The sequence below is a fragment of the Hypomesus nipponensis genome, chromosome 18 (genome assembly GCF_054491055.1).
Source record: "Hypomesus nipponensis isolate SF chromosome 18, ASM5449105v1, whole genome shotgun sequence".
NCBI classification, from domain to species: Eukaryota; Metazoa; Chordata; class Actinopteri; order Osmeriformes; family Osmeridae; genus Hypomesus; species Hypomesus nipponensis.
Genome location: NC_140378.1, coordinates 11,260,542 through 11,275,789, shown reverse-complemented (window position 1 = coordinate 11,275,789; position 15,248 = coordinate 11,260,542). Strand labels below are relative to the sequence as shown.

Sequence of the window (15,248 nt, the reverse complement as noted above, 5' to 3'; positions counted from 1 at the left end):
AGTGTCCCAGTTTCAACAATCTCAAATTGTCTCTGAAATAAGCTCTTCTATCAGTGGTTTTATGGTTTGAGAAGGATCTTCACCATCTGGTTTCTTGCTCAAAAATAGGGTTATTTCAATTTTGATTGAAGCTTGATAAATACACCTCCTGATCCATTGCTCTTGGAGGAATGACAGGTGTGAGCATTACCAGTGGCTGGATTACATCCTGTAATGACATATGGAAGGGAGCACAATCAAAGAAATAATCTAATCCAGAGGTATGTGTTTTGTTTCTTTGAACCCAGAGCAAATTGGAATATTATAAGAAGAGGTGTTAAGTAGTCATTTATTGCCTGACAGAAAGAATTGCAGTTCATCAAATTGTGCAGTCATGTGATTATTGAGTACAGATGCCAATGTCAGGTTACTTTCTCTATTGCAAATCTAAAAAAACACTGAATTAGTTTGGTGACTCAAAGCTGGTATTTATTCACTTATCCAGTCTCCCAAGGTAGAGAGACGATGCAGTTATTCCCTCAATTGTTAAGCTCTCATCCAGAAGTGAAAGTGCTTGTGGCATGAAATCCAATACACCGTCTTTCCCCCCCACCTTTAGGGTTTGGCAAATGTCTTGTGGCATGATAATAAAAGTCCATACAAACAGAGGTGTCAGCCTACGCTGATTCTTTCCTGCTTGTATGCGTTTGGGATTTTATCTCATAAGTGCATTCTTGGCAGGTTTATCCACAGCAATGACATTTGGGAGCAAAGACCTCAACCCAATTAAGTCCTCTTTTAATCAGCTGAAGGCTCTGCCTGAAAATCATGGCACTTTGCAGCTAGAGAGAGTATCTAAATTGGATCAGATGTACCATCAGAAGAAGTGGGCCATCTCTCCCACCTCGTTGGCATGCACTGTAAAATATTTCACTGTAACTTTACAGTAAATTACTGGCTACTAGTTGCATTACTTTCACAGTAATTTTACAGTAATGTATTATAAATATTTCACAGTAATGTACTGCACATGTTTCACAATAATTAACTGTAAACATTTCACAGTAAAATGCAAGACAACTACAGCAGTATATTGTAACTTCACAGTTGTCCTGTCATTGAATTACTGTGATATAGCAGTATGTAGCTGTGAAATTACATTGTCTTACTGTATATAAATTACAGTAATTGTCTGTATTTTTTTTTTCTACTGCCAGTAATTTACTGTACATTTTTTATTTTTTATTATACATTAAAATATTGTTTATTTACACTTTTACTGTAAAAGTAATGCAACTAGTAGCCAGTAATTTACTGTACATTTACAATTTTATTAACACTGCAAAATACTGCAAATTTGAGTTGTTAACTGTGATTTTACCACACTAACGTGCTTTGGATTTGCTAAACTAAAAGTCAAAGCAAGAACTAAGACAACAAAGACGATACTCATTTTAACTTTTTAATAATGAAAAAAGTATTAAATTCACTATTCAATTATACAATTTACTATAGGGCTGTCCCCTTAACATACATTTTCATTAAATTCACTATTCAATTATACAATTTACTATAGGACTGTCCCTTAACATACATTTTCATTAAATTCACTTTTCAATTATACAAGTTACTATAGGGCTGTCCCTTACCATACATTTAAATTAAATTCACTATTCAATTATACAATTTACTATAGGGCTGTCCCTTAACATACATTTTCATTTTTAACACTACTATTTCATATTTACAAAGACCACTCAAAGTCAACAAGCTTTCTTTGGAGTGTGCTCACATTTTGGCTTATGCCTCCACGCCTCTTGGATTTTGAGCCTTGCTCTGGGTTAATGCCCAAGAAGCACCTGTAAACGATAAGCAAAGACAACTTTCAGTTTTACAGATTTAATATTGCATTATTTATCTAAGGCACATGCAGTGGTGCCCTCCCTTCAACCAAATCGTACTTGACATAATTTAGTATCTTGTGGACATTTCCTAAAACTCATCATTTATTCATCAAAATCAGTCTAGGTAATAAAGCATTGGAGGCAGGAAAAAATGCCAAATGAACAACCATAAATACTATCCAAGCAAAATAAAAAAGCAATACAGTCCAGTGTTATTTTAAGTGTTACAATACCTTTGGATAAACTCCAAAGTGCAGGAGCCATCCTCAGGATATTGCAGGTTCAAATTGTAGTAGCTTGCAAAAACCGCAGCTATCCCATTGATAAAGCGATCATGTGGTCCCATCACCACCTGTCCTTCAATGGATAGCATCCAGGTGCTAGGCTTCATCAGGTCGCCTGAAGGGAACAGAGATACCCATCTATCACTACTGTAAAGAAGTGGAATGCTGCACAAGAGAGGAATGCTCTCTTGAATTTCATTCATTTAAAATGTTCAACATTGAATGCTTTTGAAAACTGTGGCCCACTCACTGACCATTGTTATTGGTCTAATTGACTGTCTCTTAGCACACCTGACACCAGAGAACATTAAGCCTATTTAAAATAACCACATACAGCTCAAAATATCAATATCAAATCCAGATGTCAACAATACCTTGGACAATCAAGCAGGGGGTGCTTGGTAACGTCACTGTCCTCTGCACATCAGCAGCTGTAGCACACGGCTGTAAAATAAGAAACAACACACATCAACAGTTGCATATGTTCAACATGGTGCATAAGAGAATGAAATGAAATCACTTTTTTTAAAATAAATCTTTTAAACAACTTACATCATTCTCAAGCATGATGGAATTCTTGGGCTCTTTGAAATATGCCATCAGGAGCATAAGGACACATGCAGCCTTGTCTGAAGTCTCTGGCTCGTAAGTGTTCAGGACATCCTCGATCCCAGGACGACGGCTGTGTTCCTGGAAGAAACGAATGGCTGTACTGCCTTTTCCGTTCATGGCCTCTTGCAACTTATTGAGAATGGAGACATCTGTCAGCAGACCAAATTGGGAGTAAAGGCCTCTTTGCGAGAAGAGAAAAGGCCATTCCTCCTTTATTTCTGCAATGGCTGGTGCAGGCACACTGTTCAGGTACCGGCGCTGAATGATGTAGGTCTTCTCCATCAGAATGTCAGCTCTCTCTGCCCCGCCCATCCCTTCCTCTGAGTAGATGTTGCACAGTTGCCTTTTCATTTCATCCAAGGTTGCCTCGGTCTCTCCAGCAGGAAGCTCTTCAGGACACCACCTCACACATCCGTACTGATCCACAGGGCCTCTTGCCATTTCTCTGGCCCCCTCTGCCACTCCAATGTGGGGCCTTCTCTCTCTGCGTCGCCGTGCAAGAGTGTTTTTTCTATTTTTATATTCTACTCTCGTTTTAATTTGCTGAAGAAGAGAGTGACAGCCATCTCCAATAATGTCTCCTTTTTTCCCAACATCAGCAAAAGTATTCGGATAGTCCCTTACAATGCTCCGGGCAATGCTTTGACACATCCCTCTGGTGGGGTTGGGATCATTTTCCAACATTTGGTCCACCACTACCTTCACCATATCTCTTCTGTCCCCTGGTGATGCTCTTGTTTGATCTGCCACTGCTTTTTGAACTGCTGCTGGCGTCTGGTACCATCTGACCCGGAAGTTTGTATACCATTGCTGGCCAGGAATTGTGGGTGACGACAAAGATGATGAGGGAACTGGAGTACTTGGTGAGGTACATAGTGAGGTACATGGAGTATTTGAGCGGAAAGAAGAGCATGTGCTTTCAGAACTTGATGATGAGGGACATGGAGTACTTGAGCCAAGTGGAGAGGCAATACCAAAGTCTATGTCAAGCACTGGAAATCCTAGAAGTGACAGAATAAGAAAAGATTATTAGATATACAGAAGGAAAAAGTTTGATTGAGTATTCTTGCTGAAAAAAGTTTCAGTTTGTACAAGTAAACTTAAATGGTGCAATTTGTACCATTCGGCTGTTAAAGACCAAATGTTCATCAGCACCCCTAATGCTCAGATGAAGATAAAAATTATACTAAAACTTGTTTATTTGAAGTTGATGTCACGTGTTTGTCCAATGTTCACATTACACTGTCAAAATATGGATTTACCTTCATTCCGAATGCCACTCAGCAGTTTTCGACACTGGATTGGTCTGAGGTATTTCTCCAGATCCTTTTCTTGTAGCAAAGCAAGGTCTGCCCTGGTCTCCACACCAAGCTCTTCAAACCCTTCCACCAAGGAAGTCAGGGTTTCAACAGGAAGGCCTGGTAGAAAAGATGAGACTGCTTCCTTGATCTCTAGATGATTCATTATCTGAAAGATCAGAATGTGTTAAACATGAATTAGTTTCCATTGTGCACAAATGGTCTGTTTGTGATTAATTTAATAGTTGATTAGTCATCGATTGAACATTGCAGCCCTAACTGGAACAAACTATTCCCATCTGTATTTTATCTATCTCTATCCACAATAATTAAGTTGTGCATTCTATTTTACCACTAGTCACTATCCCTGTAGGTGAGAAAATAAGATAACCAACAAACAACTTACTTTCGTGATGAACGCACTCTTTCAGCTACTAAACAAAATTTTAGATTACGAGTGTAAGAAATAAACCCAACCGTCATTCTCTATGTTTCTAACTGATTCTTAACTAGTACATTTACTAGGACGGTTTCTTATTGGCTGATACCCGCCAGTCTTTCTTACAGTCCCGTTTCTTTTCTCACCTGGCTGCTTAAACTGAAAAAGAATGGTGAAGGGCAATTAGTGACAGGTCATGCACTTTGTAAGCTGGAAGAGGATGGTAGTCAAGCAAATCCTTGTGCTTGATGCAAACATAATTCTCTTGGGCTGCTCCTAATTCACAGTAGATGCCCATGTCTATCAGCTTTACAAAAGTATGTTTCTCTGTCACAAAGTGCACAGAATCTTGGTGAACAATGACCAGGTTAATTTTCCCAACATAAAGTTCTTCATCTTTGTTCTCAAGCAAAACAAACATCCTTTTTTTGTACACAGTGCCCTTCACTGTTACACTGTTACAAGCCACTGCAGATTGTGACTCAAACTCATAACTAGCTACAGATGCTCTGATCCTGTCGTTGTAATCGTTCACATAAAACTCTGTACCCTTTTCTACTTGTATTGGTGGAGGGAACAGGTTTCCTGCACTCAAGTAGGCTTGCAGTAGTTGGTGTCTCTCTGCCAGAGTTTTGCAAAGACTTTTGAAGTTGTGTAATCTTCTGGCACACTGTTTGAAAAACGTGTGTTTGCTTTCAAATCTTAGCGTCCACAGGCGGATTAGTGGCCCAAAATGTATGATCAGCTCTGGATAATGGCACAAATAATGATGCTTTGGCTTTAGGGGATGGTCAGGGAACAGCTTTTTCCTGTAGTATATGTACTCTTCAATGATGACTTTTAGATACGCTACCTGGCCTGCTGTAATGGCTGGTGCACAGACATGTTCCACTATTTCTCTTAGCTGCAAAATGAGCTGCCATACCTCATTGTCACAAGGATTCTTTATCCTGTCACCTACCAAGAGAGGTAGCAATCTAAGAAAGCACCAGTTTTGAACTGCATGCCCACTTAATCTCTCACAGCCAGGAGAGAGATCTGCCGGTTTGTCGTTGCCATCATTTCCTTGGTATTTGAATTGGTTCTTACACCGATTTAATTGAAGGTAAGTAAAATGCTTCTCCTTGACTAAAGTGTCAATAAACAGAGAAAGGTCATAAGAGACGATACCCTCAAACAAGTCATGGCCAAGGCATGGTGGAAGGCCAGGCTGGCAAACATGGAAATGAGCAAGCTGATTAAAAGGAGAGTCAGACTTAATGCCGCATACAGAGTTGGTGTCACTAGTTTTTAGATCATCCAAGTGACTTTTGTACAGTTCTGCTGTTCTAATGGTACCACACTCATGTGGTTCGTTCACAAATCTGCCCCTATCTATCTCACAGTACCGACAGAAATAATCAGCCCGACTGAAATTTTCCAAAAAGCCACCAATACAGTGGGAGCCCAAGTTATCTCCCGAAATGGCAACCAAAGTACCTTTAACTGCACTGCCATCATGCATCACAAAACCTCTCTCCTCCAAGACTTTGAGGTCCTTGATCAGAGTTTCAAACACTTTGTTTGTACCAAAGTACTTAAAATCACGCTCCTTACAGAGGAGGACAAGTTGCATTTGATTGATGGTCGACCTATAGTGTGGGAAAATGTCTGTCAGGGTTGAGTAAACTGCTAACACTTTATGTTTTTTTTTCCCTGAACCAAGTGGGTTGACCACCTCAAATGCATCTTGGTATAGTATTATACCAATTGAGGAAGGCTCAGATTTCAGTAAAAGATTGTTTTGAAATCCCTCTCCATCCCTAACATCCTGATAGACATCAGGAGCAGAGGGTTCCAACCGGGTGGCGGCATACTGGTCTTGAACAGACTGACTTTTAAATAGTGCAGTCAATGTCTCCAGCACAGGTATGTATTGTGCAAAGCACTCTTTGCCGTTTTCATCAGTTCCTAAGAACTGTGGCACAGGATCAACATAGTTGAAACTCTTTTTAAATGCACCCTTCCTCTTTATGTCCGTGCTCAGAACTCCTCTATTATAGAGCTTGAGTAGATCCCCTGCATTCAATTCATCAATAATGTTGCTTATAGTGGCTTCAGGAATTCCAAGTACCTTCAACTTCTCACTCAAAATGCTAAAGGAATGTGACAGGCCAAGCTCATGGGCATTTTGAAAGTCCTCAATGATCGTTTGTATGGTACTTGCTGGTAACAATAGCTTAGCTTGTAATTTTAAGTAGAGAAGTGTAAGGTTTTGTAAAAAAAGGGTTTCATCCACAGCAAATGGCATTTCTGATTCATGTTGTTCATCAGAAATATCAAAACATGACTGACTAGACTCAGGCTGATTCAAAGGCTCTGTGGGAACAGACTTATCTAGAACCAACTCATCCAGATCCTCTACACGTCTACTTGCGTGTTTCCTGGAAACATGTGATGCAAAACTGGATGCAACTGTAAAGCTGTGGTTGCAACCTCTGAATGGGCATTTAGTTTCCAATCCGTCTTTTACGTGTGACTTCAAATGCTTTACAAGCAAGGTCACAGTGTCATATTTAAAAGCACAAGACAGAGCCACACACTTTAAGGGTGTATCAAGTGGCTTGCAATGCTGCAAAGATTCTGGTCCTTTGTGGTCTCTATACACATGAGTCTTCAGAACAGTGGCTTTCCGGTACATCCGAGGACAGTCAGGTACACCACATTGATATTGATAATAGGGAGTGTTACTGTGCAGCTTTGTATGCTGAGTAAATGGAACAACAGTCTCAGACACATGCTCACACGGGTTAAATTTACAGTGGAACATTGTTTACCAAAAGGCTGACAAAATCCAGAAAATGAACTGGCTAGCATGGGCATGGAATAGGCATGATATTACCTTGTCAACCATCGATCAGCAATACGTTAATTGAGGAAGGCAGGGGAATGGGCAGAGATCTCGAAGTGGGCTGAAATGAAAGAAAAAAATATGAAAATTAATGAAACATATATTTGCATCCAATTATTGTCAGCTAAATTATTTAGAAACTATACCTTTATTGATGCACTGCATGCTGACAATAATAATACTGAGAACAAAAGAACAAAATGTTTGCTCAACTCCTATAACTTTCAGACTTCCCAAGTATTGTTTTACATTTTTTACCATCAACCTGTAATTGGCTTAACAACGACATGTGGAGACCATTAACTTTAAATGGAAACACACAATTTGAGTTTTCAATGTAGTGGGAAGATCAAGATTTTAACAATGTAGTACTGTCTTTGTATATCTGGTGAAGGGGTGTAGCATGGGCCAACATAATTCTGACCATAATTCGTCATTAGGCTTCTTAAAAACGTTTTAAGGAGTGAGTTCTATTACCGACGCTTCCACCAGAGTGAGTTACTTTTCCAAAACGGAAGTTAGCTAGCTTTAGTTAGCTTCCGTTACCTTGCAACCTAGCATAATACTTGTAACAATGCTACTACCTGCTAGTGTTACTTGTTAGCCTCCTAATTGTAAATTTTGAAGCCATACTATAGCGTTTGTCATCTAGTTTTGTCTATGGAAAATAGTCGTTGGAATGTTCAGAATCACTCATGTGTGACGGTACTCTGTGGGGCACGCTTTCGAATGATCACATATGCGTGACGCTACTCCTTAGCGGGTTTTAACGACCACTGCAAAGAAGCTGCAATTCCTGTGCAGACAGGAGAACCTAGCAGAACAACCATCTCTCCAGCTTTCCATCACAGCCAAAGCCCACCTGAGAGGTCACGACAGCTAGTCAGACTCGTTAGATCAGAGAGGTATATTAACATCGCATCGTTTGAGTATCGTAAAAGTCGAGACTTCAGGGCCCCGGGTTCTGGACTGGATGGAGTGCTACAGAGATGGCGTTCTGCTACGTTCTCCTGTCTGCACAGGAACTGCAGCTCGTTTGCAGTGATTGTCTCCCATGTATGCACAGGAACACTGAAGCTATGTAAATGTGTCTCTTTGGTACAGCTTTACTGGGCAACACTAGTTTACTCCAATGTTAATACTTAAAAATAGCATTCGCGCTGACCCACAGCAGTTAGCTAGCGTTAATTGTTCATCCTAAATTTGGAGCCAGAAAAAAAACTACACATTTATAGGGTTATGTATAGTTTGAACAGTACTTGCAACAAATCTTTAGATGAGGCAACATATTCTATGTTTCTATTCCACTGATGCCAACTTCAAATTAGCCACCCTAGAAGGTTCTAACATCGACCATGTGAGACTTAGAGCTAGCTATCAAACTAGACGAAAATGTTTGCAATCATGACAGATTTACTGGATTACATTATTCAAATTAGTGTAGTACGGTATTAACTGAACAACTAAAACATAAGTACACAAAGCAATTACTAGCAGATAAATTAGATGAATGCAGATACTTTACCGTTATAGAGCCAAGGGGGTCACGATCCAAGCAGGCAGCTCTGAGGTGAAATGGTCGAAAAGACAAACGGTTGGGAAAGCGCGAAATCTGACGTCATTTCCACCTCAAAACGATTTCACTTCCTGAAAATTGCACGTAAACCCATATATATATCTATGTGTAAACCAATCTCATACGTTTGAACTAATTGAATCTTGCTTGTTTCACAGCTAGCCATATTTAAAACATTATAGTATATTTTAATTGATAATGTTGAATATATTTAGGAATTAATAGACTTATGCTCATTTTAAGGATTTTAATTAATACATTTTGGGAAAATAATAAAATAAAATAGATGTAAATACTTAATTATAAAATATGCCATGATTCATTTCTGTGAGTGTACCCTTGAACTCTATCTGCCGTATCCACCGTGGATCCACCTGTCTCTTCTTGATCCCACAATGCAGTGCAGTTCAAGTGCAATTCAAGTTTTACAGTAATGTATTGGGTTATCTCAAAGGATTATTTGAATTGAGTATTTTACTGTGAAATAACCCAACAAAATGCTGTGAAATCCCGGTATCGATTTGTTCACAGTAACTTACTGTGTATACATTGATTTCACAGTAAATTCTACATTACAACATGATATCGTTATTATTACAGTTAAAGCCTGTAAAGTTATAATACAATGATTTATTGTGAAATATTGCAGTTAAATATTGTAAAATCCTGGTAACATTTTACAGTGTGATTACGTTAAGAACCAAATATTGGAAGTGGAATGGTTGATGACTGATTTGATATCTCTGGTGGCTCTGGTGGCTTTTAGTTTGATGAGTTGGACTTGAACTAAGACTATTTAAACCAAGTTTTTATTGACTTGGTTTTAAAAACAGGGTTACAAAAATATAGGGTTGCAAAAATATTTTTGTATTGGTTTCAATTGAAACTGTTTAGCTATAACTATACTGGTAATGTTTATTATTCATATGTTTTCACTAAATCTATGATCAAAATAAGATATGATAAACATTCCATGTTGGTCCAACTGAGACTATATAAATAATTATACATACAGAATTTGTCTCACTCTTGAATAAGGTTCGGTCAAAATGTTACATTTCAAATTACATATGGGAGTCAGATGGCTGAGCGGTGAGGGAGTCGGGCTAGTAATCAGAAGATTGCTGGATTCCCCACTGTGCCAAATGACGTTGTGCAAGACACTTCACCCTACTTGCCTCGGGGAATGTCCCTGTACTTACTGTTAGTCGCTCTGGATAAGAGCGTCTGCTAAATGACTAAATGTAAATGTACATCAAACCTTGACATTACTGTGTGATGAGGAGGGTTCTGAATGTGCCAGTAGCTAGTATCTTTACAGGGAGGAGGAAACTGAATGCTTAGATTAAGTGGACTCTGGGAAAGAAAATATCCTACTGATTGTGCTGTTTACTGTGTGGGAAGGCTTTCTCCCAACCCAGTGACTCATGTGCAATTATTCTCTGTGTGGATAGAATGAGGACATGGACACACAATCACACATACAGTACCAACACAAGAACAGCCTTAGCTGTTCAACATTTGCACTTATATTCATGCAATATATTTACATTTAGCCATTTAGCAGACGCTCTTATCCAGAGAGACTTACGGTAAGTACAGGGACATTCCCCCGAGGCAAGCAGGGTGAAGTGCCTTGCCCAAGTACACAATGTCATTTTGCTCGACCAGGAATCAAACCGGCAACCTTCTGATTACGTAATAGCCCGATTCCCTAACCGCCATCTGATCCCCTCATATATATTTATTTTAATGCTGAAATTATTTATTGCTGTCTTAGTCTTAAAGAGCACTTGTCTTCTAAAGTTGACAGTCGATTCCTCAATAGTGGCAAGTGTCATGATAGTAAAATGAAGTTAAAGACTTTTACTTGGATTATAATATAAAATATAATAAAATATTGAAAAAGGCTGTATGTGACTAATACACTACCATGCCCTCTTTCTTGTCCCTCCCACCTCTCTCTCTCGCTGTCTCCCCTTCTCTCTCTTTCCTCAAGGTATGAGATCAGGGACATGCACCTTGTGGAAGAGAGTGTTCTGGAGCAGCTGAAGGCCAAAGCAGACTTCCACAACTACAAGCCGAGGCCCTTCAATATGCGAGAGTTCTATGACCGAACAGGACATGACATCAAGGACATGATGCTAACCTGCCACTTCCGGGGATCTGAGTGCAGACCTGAGGACTTCAAAGTAGTAAGATGCCATATAAACCATTAAGATACCTTTTCATACACAAACAACTGACCTGTTTTCAGATATTTAACTACTCATGGGAGATGGCAACATACGTACACACAATTGTTGTATATTATTTTTAGATGTTGATGGTTTGAATTCAACTACATGCATGAATTACACAACGGAGAGTTATTTCACTTTTGTCTGTCAATCACTGACAGCTGTTTACCATCCCTGTTTTGTCAAATCCTTGAAAAGCCTCACAAGGCATGTTTATGTGGACACCTACACCAGCTGCAACAGGAACCTGACAATGATGTAGCAGGTCACTGTCTGCTAGGGGACAAGAGGTTAAGACACAGTAACATACAGGCAGATGCTAATTGCATGTTTCGAATGTGAAATTCCTCACAGCATGTCTGCCCCAAGGATTTCACATAGTAGTGATTATTCTTCAGTGACTGTGGTCTTTCTGTTTTGGTCTGCTATGCCCGCAGAGATGATGCAGGGACCTCCTATATGTACAAAGCATGGCGGCTGTTTCAGAGAACTGGCAGCAAATGTGTTGATCTGTGTGTTCAAAAACCTTTTATAAGTTATCATTTGCCATTTTATCCCATCCAAACAACAGTGGCACTGACAACATGCAGCCTGATCCATAGAGATTAGCTCTCAGGAGATGGTTGTGGATGGAGGGGACAGAGGATATCAAAGATTGATGTTGAAGGCAGACTGTGTTTGTGTGTTATGTGTTGTGCACTAGTAAAATATGTACTTTATTTGCTGTACTGTGGCTCAGTCACAGAACTGTGCTGCTGTCTCTTCCTGCATAGCCTCCTCCTTGTCTTGCCTTGGCTCATGGATCCAGGCATAACTGCCCATTAGGCACCAGTATCTCCCTTGAATATCCGTTTTGAACTTTCTATAGAAAAAGAAAAAGTCATCTCTTCCTGAATTGCACACTGAAAAACCCATCAGGCATGTCATGCATGTTGAAGTCAGTGTTATTTTCCTTACACAAATGTAGAAGATGGTCTTTTTTGGAGGGCAGTGGGATTTTCGAGCCTTTCACCTTCCTCTGCTGTGGCTCTGAGAGCTCGTCTCCTCCAGTCGTCACAGCACTCCTAAGAGATGGATCCATTTCTCTCCTCTTTGAAGAGTGATGTGGCTCAGAAGATTGCGTCTGTCCTGAGTGGAGTGGAAGAGGTGTTTCCTCAGGTGGTTATGAGGGGGTTGGATTATTTCCCTCACTCTTCACCTGTTATCTACAGGAACGTGAAGGTAGTGGTAAATGTATTTTCTTTGAAGATTTACTTTGATCAATTTCGGTGTGACATACACTTTATTCATCTTTTCTTTTCAAGTTGTTGATGGTTGAGGATTTCCTGTGCCCAACTAAATCTTCTCAATAAGAACCACATCAATCTGAAGGCGCTTGACTCTATCCTTTTGCATTTGAAAGTGAACACTTGAATCTTTTGTAGTACAATGTGTATTACCAATGTTCTAGAATATTTTCTTAACCAATTTATCTTTGTATGATGACATATTGAGGATAGATTGAGTGACATCCTACTGTGATAGACAGCAGCTTTCATAAGAACATTTAATGTGTCAATCACTTCCAGGAGGACATAGTACATTGCATAAAGTGCTGGGGGAGATGACAAATACTACTCAATAAGAAACACTAAGTGATATTTGGGAGCCTGATTACATCTGAATAAAAGTTGATTGAGATTTGCATTAGGAAATAGCACTATGATTAAACCAAAGATTAAAACATCATTCACTTGATTATGTGATGCATTAATTAATTATTTTATCAAAAGAGTATCTACAGAGATGACTAATTCTGGTTTGTTGATATCTACAAACAGATGGCAGAGAGATTGCTCTGAATGCATCGGCCATACTATGAAATATTATCATGTTGCCTGTATAAGAAAATCTTTGAAGTTTTTACCGCTTTTAATCAAGCTTTTTGAGTCCACTGTGAAACATCCAGTTTTGGATAATTAGCTTTATTCAAGTTGTGTCTACATCTCCACAGTTTAAGAGGGATCGTTTGAAGATAATAGCAGGGAGGAAGCAACAGGGAGAACCATACAGGTACACAAGCATGACATGTTCATCTTAACAACAATCAAAGTGTTAAGAGATAAGATGGTTCAGCGCATTTCAAATGAATACTGGAGATGATAAAAAGACAGCAATTATGGAGTCATTGACTATATCCACCACTCCCCTCTGCCTCTCAATGACTGCTGGATAGAATCATGGTAGCTAATTGGTCTCTTTAACACTGCCTGAGGAAAGAGAGGGAGCGATAGAGCTTCTGGAAAAGCCTCACAAATGAACTGAAGTAGACAGTGTAAAGTAAGAGCGATTGAGAGAGAGAAGGAAAGAATTTCCAGGGAGCTCTTCCTATGCTCTGATGCCTGGCCTCTCTTGTTTGTCATGCGAGAGCTTTGACAAGTCTACCCAGGGAGCCTGTTGCTGTTCTGTGAGGTTGCTGTGTGATTCTAGGCTCCCTACAGTACACACAGTCTCTGTAACAGCTAGACTATTACCTCCTTTCTCTGATCACTCTGTCTGTCATGTCGACAACAGGAAGCATCCAACTCCTTGAGGAGTTCTCTGCGGTAGACGACAGTACCATCCAGCTCCCCATTAAACAACTTTATGGTCTTTCCCTACTAGAAAGATGATCAAATGTTAAATCAACGTTTTATGTATCTCTTTATCTGTGGTGGCATCAAAACATCTGCACCGATGAGTGTGTCTTTGAAGTAGAGCTTAAGTAAGAAAAAGCTTTCATGTGACAGAATGCCTCAAGCCTGACTAAAACCCCCTGCAGGTGATCCCTCAGGTTGACATTACAGAACATGCCAGAAAACAGGGAGGAGCACATCATTGTGCCTGATGGCAAGTAGGATAGAGAGGCCAAGTCTTGAGGCTCCTCATGGGAGAATGCCCTGAGGCTCAGATGGAACCAGATCCCCCCCTCTCCCCTCTCCCTCAGGAATGGAATGCAGGGATGAAACCTGGAGCCACAGTGCTACAGTAGAGACAGCAGACTGTGAGCCTTTATTTAGGGTCAGTGTTCAGACACTCTGGCACATCAAGGACATCTGGGCATTACGGACATGGCACCTTCCTGTCACACCTCCACACCCACAAGACCTTGAGTGCTCTGTGTTTCCCCTTCCTCTCCATCCATCTCTTTCCCTTCTTCTCTGAACTGTTTTCCTTGTCCCTCATTCATTTCGATCCCTGCGGAGTGCATCTTTCACATCACCCCCACAGGCATGACAATCCTCATTATGTTTTCATGCCATGCTCTCTTTATCTTCCACTCCTACACCCTTTCTCTCCTTCTCCCTGTTCCCCTGACACGCGTCTCTTCCCTCTATTCCTGAGCAAAAAGTTCTCCCCTAAAAAAGCTGCCTTGGTGAAGAGAGGTGAGGTGGAAATTTTAAGAGCAAGTGAAATCACTTAAGGGGCTTTGAAGTTTATCGTCATACTCCTTTGCTCCTGTAAGCGAATGCTTACATGAATACATGTGGCCCTGCTGAATGCACTGTATTTAGTGCTGACCAGCTTGGAAATCTGATTGATGGTCAGGATAACTCCATTACCAGATCAGCAGGTGAATACTCATGATGACCATAGAGGGGAGTTATCTTGTACAGAAAGCCAACTGTCAGCAGGACCCCTGCCAAACGCAGCAGCAGAGAGGAAATGATGGGCATGAGTGTTTGTAGTCGTAGACAATATCGCTGACATACCCACACACATACAAAATCTTTAGTCCCTTGTTCTTTACTCATTTTATGATCCTTTTGAGAGACTAATTTAGTGAATCTGAAAACCAAACCATAACAAATATTTAAACACTACCATTTCCTATTAGAGACCACATTAAGATTGCATAAAAATAGGTTCAAATATTTGAAGTTAATTGCCCAACTTTTTCTATTTCAAATCAGCCTTTCATGTCCTTTCCTGCACCAGTAACCCCACACATTCTCTGCAGGACCCACATGAGAGACCTGTCTCCTATTGTTTGTAGATAGAGTTCCA

The 15,248-nt window shown here is 40.0% G+C and overlaps 2 protein-coding genes across 3 annotated transcripts in view; one reads left to right on the top strand and one right to left on the bottom strand.

The window, feature by feature from the left end:
- LOC146252093 (acid-sensing ion channel 1-like) overlaps positions 1-15,248 on the top strand; it is a 35,689-nt gene that overhangs the window by 3,696 nt on the left and 16,745 nt on the right. Inside the window, exon 3 of the mRNA XM_084680128.1 lies at positions 10,982-11,177. Within this exon, the coding sequence (XP_084536254.1) occupies positions 10,998-11,177 (180 nt within the window). The 5' untranslated portion in view covers positions 10,982-10,997. The remainder of the gene's footprint in view (positions 1-10,981; positions 11,178-15,248) is intronic.
- Positions 1,403-9,022, bottom strand: LOC146252094 (uncharacterized). Of its 2 annotated transcripts, XM_084680127.1 has the most exons (8): positions 8,932-8,965; positions 7,553-7,587; positions 7,398-7,467; positions 4,042-4,246; positions 2,720-3,780; positions 2,542-2,611; positions 2,117-2,282; positions 1,403-1,838 (listed from the first exon to the last, which is right to left on the bottom strand). In XM_084680127.1, the coding sequence occupies exons 3-8, from the start codon at positions 7,407-7,409 to the stop codon at positions 1,724-1,726; spliced, it is 1,629 nt and encodes a 542-aa protein (XP_084536253.1). In that variant the 5' UTR covers positions 7,410-7,467; positions 7,553-7,587; positions 8,932-8,965; the 3' UTR covers positions 1,403-1,723. The 2 variants fall into 2 exon arrangements, with proteins under 2 accessions (XP_084536253.1, XP_084536252.1); XM_084680126.1 differs by lacking the exon at positions 7,553-7,587 and having other exon boundaries at positions 8,932-9,022.

Coding starts and splice junctions, on each gene's coding strand:
- LOC146252094 (XM_084680126.1), bottom strand. Junction 3,781..4,041: donor GAGTGGCATTCGGAATGAAG/GTAAATCCATAT, acceptor TGTCACTTCTAG/GATTTCCAGTGCTTGACATA. Junction 2,283..2,541: donor CCCCTGCTTGATTGTCCAAG/GTATTGTTGACA, acceptor TGTTCCCTTCAG/GCGACCTGATGAAGCCTAGC.